General features: G+C 37.9%; 1 protein-coding gene across 1 annotated transcript in view; it reads right to left on the bottom strand.

Annotated features, from left to right (window-relative positions):
- Positions 1–5,657: 5,657 nt before the first annotated feature.
- The window catches only part of BST1 (bone marrow stromal cell antigen 1), a 13,139-nt gene continuing 6,747 nt past the window's right edge, over positions 5,658–12,049 (bottom strand). The window contains 4 exon segments of the mRNA XM_009701936.1: positions 5,658–5,721; positions 6,228–6,314; positions 8,690–8,782; positions 12,020–12,049. The exon segment at positions 12,020–12,049 is cut by the window's right edge and continues 29 nt beyond it. Coding sequence (XP_009700238.1) covers positions 5,658–5,721; positions 6,228–6,314; positions 8,690–8,782; positions 12,020–12,049 — 274 coding nt within the window.

Genomic DNA, 12,049 nt, shown 5'->3' with positions numbered 1-12,049 from the left:
TGCTGAACGTTACCAGGCTTGCATGAGTTTACATAGAAGGGCAGATGCCTTTTAGACATTATGATTTCCCCAAGTTTGCCACAGCTGTTACACAAGACATTGCTGATCAGAGCATTTACTGAGTCTTCAAGACAGAGCACAGCCATACCTAGCTGATTCTCACCACATAAGTGTAAAATATATGTGTAAATAGCACTATTCAGACACTTTGTAGATGTAGAAATAAAAAAATACAGATATAAGGGATTCTCCTGCTCATAACTTTTTGTTCACATCTCCCTTCCTCCAGGAGTAACAAATCACCTTACTGTTTCTCGCTTTGCTGACACTTCTGCCACTCTGCTTCTGAGATGCCAGTCACACTGTTCTTTTGCACAGATTAAAGTCATTATATTAAACTCAGAACAACCGAAACACACTCAACTTCAAATTTGCTGCCTTTAAGATCTCAGGAAGTCTATATATCTACAACTTTGCCTTGTTTTTTTTTCCAGCTGTATTAGTTAGTTGGTTAGCTAAAACTCTTTACAGATCTTCCCAAGCTTTTTCAGCAGGCTTGAGACACTTTATTAAAAAGATATTGGAAAAAAAATTGCTGTCTTTGCTACTGAGTTGAAGTAATGGGAAAAGAGGCAAGAATATCACAAATAAGAAAACACTGCAAGAGGTTTCTGTGTGTGTTGTTCTTGATATAAGGTTATGCAGTAAACAACCTCAAATTATTTGTATCATATCTATCCCCCTTTGTATTTTACCTTTTTTTCAAAACAGTATTGTTTAGCACTTCCTACAGTGTGTTTGGTATCATATGTAATGGCCAGCAAAAGTTGGCCAGCTGGGATGCTTGGCTTGTGGATGGAAATTGCCTAAGAGGTATAAGGCTTGTCAATGGTACTAAGCTGTTCTCTGAATACTGGACATACTATAATATACCGGTCAGTGGGTAGGACAACACTAGACAAATGATGGCTTGGACATCTATCTGTGAGCCTCATATGCACTATCTCTATATACAAAATGTGTCATGATGTGATCTGCTGTGGACAAATAGAAGAGTGATCAAAATTGTTTGGGTTTAGTTATCTATCTATCATCTGACCTGTGTCTGTGTTACAGATACCTCTCTCATTATTCTGGCAGCTGTTGTTAAGGACAGCATCAAACAAGCACTAAAAATGAGGAGGATGTTGAAGGAACTAATCAAAGGACTAATATTTCAGCATAGGTAACATAAGCAACAACAACATATTTTAGATATTTCATCGTTCAAACATACAACATGATATAGTTGTACCAGGGACTGAAAGGATGCAAATCTACTATGGAGTACTAAATCAGATGTGCTGAGATAACAGGAACACCCTATTCTAGTTTCCTGAAAACCACCCAATACAAACACAAATAAATAATACAGAAGCTAACAGAGAATGTGCAGCAAAATTCTACTTAAAGTTATTTTCTACAAGAACAACTATTTTTTTCCCAAAGATTGTGTGTCATCTTAGATAATTCACAGAAGTAACTCAAGAGACCTTCAAGATGGCATCTGCTCTCTCCTCAAATTTTCTGAAGCATGCTAACTGAGTTCACTGCAAGCAGGCAGATGTCTGACTTGGCAGGTTCTTGTCTGAATTTGATATGCCATAAACCACATCATGGTGATCAACCATCACATCATGGTGGAAAACCCATGGAGCTTTCTAGACCTGGTATTCCTGACTATTGGCTATCCAGTGGCCAGGAAACAGCCAGCTGATGAACAGCTGCGCAGCTGATGAAGCAATCGATAGTATGTGGTAAAATACTGTATGCAAGTATGCAAGCCAGAATCTCGCTGTACAATAGTTTCAGTTAACTTTGGCCCAAGTATTGGACCACTTATGAAAATTAATTTAGTTTTTCCACTGTCTCACCTATTGTATCTTGTATGAAGTGAGCAATCTAAGCTCACTCTCATCTGAATTCATTTTTTCCCTTCCCAAAACATGATAATCAGACATTTAGCTTCCAAGGCCAAATGCTAGGATTGTTTTTATGAACAAGTAAGTTGTGTGGGAGAAGTATGATAGGCATAGTTTTGCTTTTCTTTCTGAAATATGTGAACGGGAAGTATTACTCTCAGTTTAATTCTGGAGAATAAGGATATGAGGAAATAGCAATGGCTTTCTTCTATTCAAGAGAAGGAAATGAAGGCTGAGGCTTTCCAGAAGCAGTAGAATCATTTTTGACACTAAAAGTAGTTGGTATCTAGATAGAAGTATGCAGGGTTTTAATACGCAGCCAGCGTATTAATACTGCCAGCCCCAGAACTAAGGTGAAATTGCAGTTAGAAATTAGTTAAAGTCAAATTTATAGCCAGTTAAGGCAATCAGAGGATATGGATATAGTTGATTAACTTAGTACAAATCTGAACAAAAAGCCTAGAAAAGAAATAAACATGAGCTTGTTCCAGCTGCCTCCTCTGTCTGAAGACATAGGTCCTCTTTGTGCTGCTGGTGCAGATCTAAAGAAAAGAAAACAAACAGAATGTTCACAGCACAGAGCTGAGTTAGGATCTTTTAAATATCAGGGGTTTGTTGCCAAGGATGAAGTCTGCAGTCCAAGTGCTAAGCTAGAAGTTTCTTTATAAGAGCTCGCCATGATTTATAAGAGCTCGCTGTCACAATTTTATAAACAGGATATCCATGTGCAAAACCCTGGGAACACTCTTTTGTACCTTAATATCTGAGCCTCCTTGCCTCTCCACATCCATTTACTGTCTCGGGCCCTATGCATGAGGTTGTATAGAGCTCTTCTAGACAGGAGTGAGTCCTAGAGGTCTCCATTTTTACAGCACTTCATACAACTGTATCCAGATCCATTCCTAAGTCTCTCTGACACTGCAATAACTCAAGTAATAAATACCACTACTAATAGGTTGCATCTGGTTTCCTTTCTGCTTACGTTTGTAAGCCATCTATGCCATCTAGTGGGTATTTTTTTACTTACAAGTTTTCCTCAAATGGTGTCGACTTAACAAGTCAAAGTCTAAATTTTGACTGAGCAGGAACATAGTTCAAGTCTGGAGGGGAGTTAAGGGACACTATCACTACCCAGGAAGCCCCAAGTACATTACAGGACCTTCTAGGTCATCCCTCTGCTATCCTGACACAGCCCTCTCCTTTGGTATTCCAATGTAACAGGAGTTGCAGCAACAAAAAACATCACTTGCACCACTCTGATGTTTTTGGGCTCAGGACATTATTTTCTGGAGGTTGAGAAGGCACCCATCAGTCTTGTAACAGCAAACAGCCATTGTGAAAGGGGATGCAACAGAGCCTGCATGCCTAGTCTTACTATTTATTATGGAAGTATGAACACTGAGTGTACACAGAGCACACACACTCTGCAAATGAAACCCTTTCCTAACGGATACACACTCTTAATAGTGATACCCCTATTGACCATACTAGTCCCATGTCAGTTAATGGACCATCAGAGAGTGGGGATCCATCCACAGAGAACACAGATCTAGAAGATAATCATCAAATAACTTATACATCTGCTTAAGGCTCTTTCTGAAAGGGCAGCTAATTTCAATGGAGACGTTATTTATTGCAGAGAAGTAAGTGATTTGGGGAAGAGTATAAGTATTCACTGTCTTGAAGTATTTTAGCTCCTTAAATTTTCAGGAAGAAGCAATGAGAGCATTAAGACTAGGAAGCTCTGTCTTGATTAGGGATAGCACAGACATGAAGTGAATCAAGGCTATTACATTGCTGTGCATACAGGGGGGAATAGAATGCTCAGGAAGTAAAGAAGCAACGAAACTTTTCCTAAGGAGGATGATAACAGCTGAGTTGCTTAGTCGTTATCCCAGGAGAGTAAGAGACTGGTGCTTAGAATGTGCGAGTGATTATGTTAATTTAAGTAATGGATGGAAAGGAAGGGGTGGCTGCTCCCCTGCTTACATACTACAAGCGCTACGTGGATTACTGGAGAACTGGTATGCTCATCCCCTAGGTGAAAGGAAAAAGACATTAATGGTTTCGAAAAGCCTTCTCATCCAGGTTTCCTCAGCTGAGGAACGTACCCACATCACAAAACTTTGAGGGAAATGGTTTAAAACCTGAGAGAAGAGAAAAACTTTCTGTTAAGAGTTCACAATATCATATTTTTTAAAGCCCTGTAAAGCAGTCTTTCTTCCAGTTTGGTAATATTGTCACCATATTCATAGCTGCGATTTCGCATGGGACAACTGTATTTTCCTTTGATATAAGAACAAAAGCCTTACCATTCACAGGCAGAACAAGGAAATTCTTGGGTTTTTTTTAATTTTAATCCACCATGCAAGTGGTATCTAGTAACAAACAAATGCCTTAACAGGACTGGAAGCCTGTTCTATGATCTACTACCTAGAAGGAGTCTGGAGCTATCAGTGATATCTAAAATGCCACGGTTTTCATCACACATTTAGAGGTTGGTGCTGGGATATAATTTGGATGTAAGAATAAATGTTGTTGCATGACAGGATGAGTAAAATCTTTCAGTGACCAGCAGGAACAGAGAATACTTACTTTCTCTGTAAGGGTGTATTAAACACTAAACATATGCTGCAGAAAGTGATATACATCTCCTTTCTATACTGCGTGAAGCACTATTGCCACACAACCAGAGGCAGGCAAGCAGGAGTTGCACCTCTCTGCTGTCATAACCAGGGACAGCAAATCTGTTTTTTCACAGAAGAAGTTATCATTGCAGTATTACATAGGTATTAAACATACAAAAGATTTGCAGGTGCTTGAATTAGGGCAGAAAGGTCAGTATGAGATAGGATCTGGGCAAATGTATGGATTATGCACAAAAATAATATAACTAGAGAACAACTTTTTATGCATCTATGTATCCTGCCACTTTCCAAACTGTGAGGAAGTTTTCATATTCAGATGTTCAAGTACCTTATGTGTACCTATACATGTAACAGCAAATATATTAAGAAACTTAGCCACAATTGAAAACAGTCATCTTTACTGCAAGTTCACTGAAATACATCATAAATTAATTTAATCTTCTTTATATAATAAAAAAAAATATGGATAGGAAGAGAAACTATTAAAACCTAGTTTGGCAGTGATGCTTGCTAATTAAGAAAGTTGTATCTTGGATGTAATCTGCATCCTCTGCAGATAATACAGGTAAATACATTAAAATATAGAAATTGGGTTTGCACTCAGAATGGAAGATTAAAAAAAGCTTCCTCATAATTTGGAACTGAAAGTTCCAGTAGCTGGAGAAACATCTGTTGCCACTTCACCTACAATTTCAGTATTCAAGGAAGAATATTAATGAAAGCAATTTCAAATTTGTAATAGATTTTGCATCAGAACACTGATATTTACAAACTTCATTCATACTGCCAGTGATGTACAGTGCGATTGTGTGAACGATGAGAACTGATTAACACTTAATTTTGAATAGCAGGTGCTCACAGACAATTGTGCACAATTTGTAGATAGAAACTGCTTATTCAATACACAGTAAGTAATAAATTCAATAATACTTTATATTGTGTATAGGTGATATATAATAGATAGTACAGATGGAATCTGTTGAACTGTTGACTTCTGCATTATTTATTTTGTTGTAATGACACTGAGGATGGATTGAACTTCTTTTACTTACGATGAAAGGGTACACTTAGAATCATCAGGATAATCCAGGCAGAGTAAGAACATTACTGGTCTGTGAAGATATAATTTTATTTAGCATCTCTCAGGCAGAAAACTCAGGAAAACAATTGAAAAAATGACACAAACTCAACAGTATTATCATGTCTAAAGCTTCCCCTCAATTATATTTATATTATCTTACAATCTACTCTGAATAACCAGAGTCATGAATACTGCTCTGAATAACTAGTAATTCTGCAGACATTCAATAGTGGTTTTAACTGTTGTTTAGATTTTACAGTGAAGGAATACATGAGGCCATATTCTGTGTCTGACATTGGGTAAGTACAATGTTCCACTTAACTATACAATTATACAATACAGTGTAGTGTTTTGCTCAATTCATGGCTGAAAAATGCGAAGTTTGAAAAATGTGACATCATGCCTCCAACATACCAGTCTCTTACTGAAGACACAACATATATATATTGGAACTTATATATTGGAAGGTAAGAAACTATTTAAAATAGATGAGGTGCTTCCACAAATACACCACATTAATGAAGGATTTTCACTTACTTGTAATTGTCAGTGCAGGTAACATCATAACCAAGGGTTTTTAGCCTGTTTTCTAATATCTTTACGGTATGAGTTCCACAGGAATCTCTGTGAGAAAGGATTTTAATATTACTGCAAGTCTTTTATTATCTAATTTGCTTTCATTGAACTTGATGGAATTAGTAAAGTAAATCCCCATTACTCTGCCTCTTCTCTATTCCTTAATGCCTACAGAAAACTGGTGTACATTGCTATTTATAATGCTTCATTTGCTTACAGTTGTTTAACATTTTATACTCAGTTTGCAAAGACCGGAAGATTGGCTTCAGCCAGTGTAGCACTTGCAGACTCCATTCACCAATATTCCCACCTTTAATATTTCACTAGACAAACGGAAGCAGAGTGAAATAATTTTGTAAAATAGTAAGAAAGTGTTTCATGTGTAATATTCCTTGGCAGCTATCTAAGTGGTGCTAAAGTTGATGCTAGCTGTCTTTACAGAATATGTTGGTTATAATTAAAATTATTCTTGTAGTTAGAAGCTTGTCCTCTCTCTTGAGTACAGAACAATAGAAAAACAAAAGGAGCAAGAAAAAAACAGAATCCTAAATGCAGCTTCTGTGTCTAGCACTGTTTTTTTATTTTGTGGTTCAATTAACAAAAGGAAGTTTAGCATAGTACAGAACCTACTGAGACCTCTAAAACTTGCACCAACATCAAGTATCAAGGCCAGTGCTACTTACCCATTGGTCAGTAAACACTCATGACTCTAAAGAAATCATATGAGGACCAACAAAATCATTGCAAAAAGCAGTTAATAAAAATACACAAATATTCCCATGCATCCATTAACTGAAAGATAAATTAACATTCAGTGCTTGTCTTAATTTTTCTTTGTAATAAGGGCAACTTTTGCAAAGGTGAGTTGTATGAAGTTTTTTCCAAAAAGGTGTGATTCCTTGATTTAAAGAAAAAGGCTGAGAAATGCTAATCTGAACTATGCTTCGTAGATTCCACAGCACTATGGTAAAATATGTGGTCTGCGTTGGCCATGCCAAAACTGAATGAAAAAGAAGCAAAAGGAGATAGCAAAAAGAAGATATGAGACATGAAAGGGAAATGACACAAAATATATGGATGTAACTAAAAAGCGTTGAGTAGCAAGAACAGAAGCCTCATGCTCCTAAGAATGCAGATGACACCAAGGATTCAGCCACCAGTGGTGATATGGTGGCAGATATCTGAGTTCATTTCTCTGGTCCTCTTCAGCCAGGGCAGTTTTAAGACTGATGAAGTGCCACCATGTTACATTAACCTGCAGGGATCCTGCAGATGGTTGGAGTGCAACTGACTTCCCCCAATCCATCTATGTACATTTGTAGGGACGTCCCCAAAGCTATAATGAATAGACCATTTAGAATCATAGAATCATAGAATCATTATGGTTGGAAGAGACTTCAAAGATCATCAAGTCCAATCACATACCTGATGCCACCATGTCTACTAAACCATGTCTTGAAGTACCACATCTAAACGTTTTTTGAACACCTCCAGGGACGATGACTTCACCACCTCCCTGGGGAGCCCGTTCCAATGCCTAACAACTCTAACAGTGAAGTTCTTTCTAATGTCGAGCCTGAACCTCCCCTGGCGCAACTTGAGACCGTTTCCTCTCGTCCTATCGCTAATTACCAGGGAGAAGAGCCCAACCCCCACCTCACTACAACCTCCTTTCAGGTAGTTGTAGAGGGCGATAAGGTCTCCCCTCAGCCTCCTCTTCTCCAGACCAAACAACCCCAGCTCCCTCAGCCGCTTTAATTCTTCCTTTAATCAATCCCAAACCAAGCTTAAGTGAAAAGGATCATTTCGTCATTGGCTATTTACCAACAGGTTATTCTGTTCGGACTGATCTTTTTTGTTTTGTTCTGTTCATTTGTTTGTTAGGGTTTTTGGTTTTGTTTTGTTTTGCTTTGTTTTTTTAATTAAATGAACAGCAAATGTAGACCTTTTTGAAGCCTACATTTTATCATTGGATTGATTTTAAGTATTGCAAGAAAAACAGCCCCTGGCAGTATTTCTCTGATTCTACTAATTTTCAAACAGTTAAGATAGGTGAAAATGCAAAGAATGCATATGGCAAGACGAAAGAAATATTTCACATCAGCATTTACTTTAAAATTCAGATTGACTCTTTTCTTAGTAAAACTGTATGTGCTGTATCTTCACTCAAGGTCTGAGAGCCACATATACATGTAAGCAAGAGTGGATTCCAGACCTAATATTAGAATTTATTTATATTTTGTTTAATTCTAGTATTTCTATACTCTTTGGGAATGGCAGGGTGTGCCTTCTGTGTTAGTGAAAGCATCTAAAATATTTTTAGTTTAATTGCTATGCAAATATAATCAAACAGAAAGCTAAGGTGAAATTTTAAAGAAAGGTCCAAAAAGGAGAAATTAATTTCTTTGGAAGATGTCACTTACCTATCTGGTCCTTCGATATCATCCACAACCCAGATGACAATTTGTGAGATTTTGTCTTTCTGGAGATTAGGTATTTCATAATCTGCAAAAAATCTGATTCAAGAAACAAATATTTAGAACTATAAAGAACATGAAAAATAAATAATCTTTTTTCTCTTTGCATTAATGAAGGCTGTGATCCTGCTGTAGGATATGGGTTGCTCAATTTTACATTTATACCTTCTGATTACAATCAGACTCAACACAGAGTAGAAAAAATCTGGTTCACATTCTGAATGTCCTCAAAGGTCAAAGGCATTTAATCAGAAGTTTTCTTTTCATATTCTTCATCTTAGAGGGGCTTAGCTGAAAAAAAGTTACAACTTAGAGGTGAATCAGAATGAAGTGAACTTTAAAAAATGCAAAAACAAAACAAAAAGCATTCGATAATTAGTAAAATAAGAAAAAGGTCATTCTTGTAGTTATTGCTTTTAGACACAATACAATTTTGCTTTAAATAAAAAAATAATAACATCCACAAGACAAATATATTTTTAGATACAAAATCACAGCAACAGTTACACGAAGTATTTGTCTAGGATATATAAGTCCATAAAGGAGAAACTTCTAGACATGTCCATCCCTAGCCTAGGGAATCTTCCACTTCATTGTTTTGTGTAAATTGACTTTGATAGATATTTAAATAACAATCAAAATAAGATAATAAAATGGCAACTAAATCATAGAAACAGAGAAACATAGAATGGTTTGGGTTGGAAGAGACCTTAAAGATCATCAGGTTCCAACCCCCCTGCTCTGGGCAGGGACACCTTCCACTAGACCAGGTTGCTCAAAGCCCCATCCAACCTGGCCTTGAACACTTCCAGGGATGGGGCAACCACAACTTCTCTGGGCAACCTCTGCCAGTGCCTCACCACCCTCACTGTGAAGAATTTCTTCCTGATTTCTAATCTAAAGATGCCAAATCCAAAGGAATATTTTAATGTCTGTAAACTGAATTTTTTGTGAGATGCAGGCATTTCAAAGCTACAGATTTCTGACCCTTCCAGCAAGAGGTACTGTAATGCTTTCCAACCTTTTAATTGCTCTTTTTTTTTATCTCATAAAGCTTGTAAGGGCTGTGTTCACTCTGAATGCTCGGTCCAAGCCTGAGCCTAGTTGTGTGCTCTAATTTGCCTATCATGGTTCTTCTTAAATGTCTACATCTGGGCTGCAGTGTCTCTTAGCCACTTTAAATGCTCTGAGACCCACCAGACTAGAAGGGACTGTTAGTTGTCACCTCCTGGATGAGACCAGCAGTGGCAATGTGACCACCACTCTGGCTTCCTGCTGCCTGCAGGCAAACTACTAGCACTCTGGCAAGGAAGCACAAGACGTGTGGTGGTTGTCAGCATCTGTTGGCAGCCAGCTGAGACCTGTTCATGAAGTTAGCAAGTTAATTTAAACTTCTGGAGAAGTGGCACATGAGGAGGTGGATACCAACAGCTGCCCTGTGTGGTCAAGCCTGGTACGGCAGTGGCTAACCAGAAACCAGTAGCAGCAACAGTAGATTTGCCTGTCTGTCCAAGGTGTCCAAGTCTGTCTTAAACACATAGTGAAAACACAAACAAAAATAAAGATTCCAATTATTTTTAACTCATTTGCTCATTGCATATGTTATTTCCAGCAAAAATGCAGCTTCCTCCAAAATATAAAGGAATCTTTAACTAGAGGAGTCAGAAACTGTGGAAGTACAATGTACAACTGACTTCAGTAAACCAATTTTTGAACAGACTAGTATTATTAAAGGAGCCTGCCAACTACATTCATACTGTATGAATGAGCAAAGTTATTCTGCAGTGAAGTGAGAAATAAATCTTAACTGAAATGGTAACAGGTGACTTCATGATAATTTAAGTGTACAAACTGGAAGTGGCTTTGAAATGCTTGAAAACAGACCAGAGAGATGTTTAGGGAGACACATAGATCTTCCAGGTTACCTTCTGTTATTAATTATTCAACCCTAAGCCTCTTTCAAACAAGATCTCTTAAACAAATTCAGTCATAAATGGACCAGAAGATACACAGCAAAGAAAACAGATGGAGTAACTGGCTTTGGTTTTTTTTTGGCAGGCTGTGTGCCAATGGTGGAGATTTCACTGGTCACTATACCTCCAGACAGGCAACACAGGGAACTGGTGGAATTAATTTGTGTGTAAGAGGTTTCTGAAATAAGGAATCTGTAAATTAACAGAAATAAGGAATCTGCTTCTGAAATAAGGAATCTACACTGGATTCTGGGCATTGACCTGCTGCCAGGTATTACCATCTGCAGAAGACTTGATCCCAGCTGACCACCTGACCAACCCAAGGAGACCATATAAGTCTTCTTGATTAGCTGAAAGCTGTGTACAGAAATGGGGTTTTGGGGGTCAGAGGTAGTAGGTGTTTTGGAACAGATGGTTCTTATTTCTCTCCTATCTGGAGACAAAATTAACTTTTCAATGATGATTTTTAGTCCTCAGTGAGCACACAGGAGGAGGATCTGTTCCATGGGTTTTTAAAAGATGGGTCTTTTTATCTGCCTTGGACAGGACAATTTCTGAGGTAAGGAAAGATGCATTTTTCATCAAAGGTAGGCAGTCACTACAGCCACATATTCAGTAAAAGTTCTTAAGGGTGTACTTTTTCAATAAATTTAAAATAAAAGCTTAGATGAACTTCTGCATAGTGTTACACTTGTAAATCAGAGAAAAATCTGTCCTTAATATACAAGGGAATAAGTAGAAGAGGAAGCCAATCCTTGCTATTATCCTTCTGAATGAGCTTTTTTACTTTCTTAAACCATGATGGATCTCAAACTACCTCCTCTCTTGTTCATGGAGAAAGAGCAGGACAAAGCACTTTACCTACAGAACTTACCACATTTGCTCCCTACAGAACTTACCAAATTTGCTCCTAGGCCTGACAGAGGCTACATTCCTTGTAACAATGTCCTCTCCTTGGAGATGTCCCTGAATAGAAATTTTGCGATGCTCATCTTTTTAAAGACATACACATTCTGCCACAGTATGTTGGCTGACTTGAAGGCTGCTTTCAAAGAGCATTTTTCCTGCTTGCCACAGCAGTTTTTAAAATGCAGAAGTCAAAAGGATTGTATTCATCCATTTCATGTTAATTCCTACAGCTGGGGACAATTAACAGCTATCTCCACAACTCAGCAGACTTTGATGCAACAGGCTCTTTCAGCTACATTTCCCATGTTTTGTGCAGCAGAAGACCGAAACAACTGGTTGACCCTTTTTTTGCAGGCATCAGACTTTGTACACACAAATAGGTCAGTTTTCTTACCCTGGGTCTGGATAAGCTCCTCCGACTGCA

The sequence above is a fragment of the Cariama cristata genome, unplaced genomic scaffold (assembly GCF_000690535.1).
Source record: "Cariama cristata isolate BGI_N322 unplaced genomic scaffold, ASM69053v1 scaffold5056, whole genome shotgun sequence".
NCBI lineage: Eukaryota > Metazoa > Chordata > Aves > Cariamiformes > Cariamidae > Cariama > Cariama cristata.
This window is presented reverse-complemented; position numbering and strand designations above follow the sequence as displayed.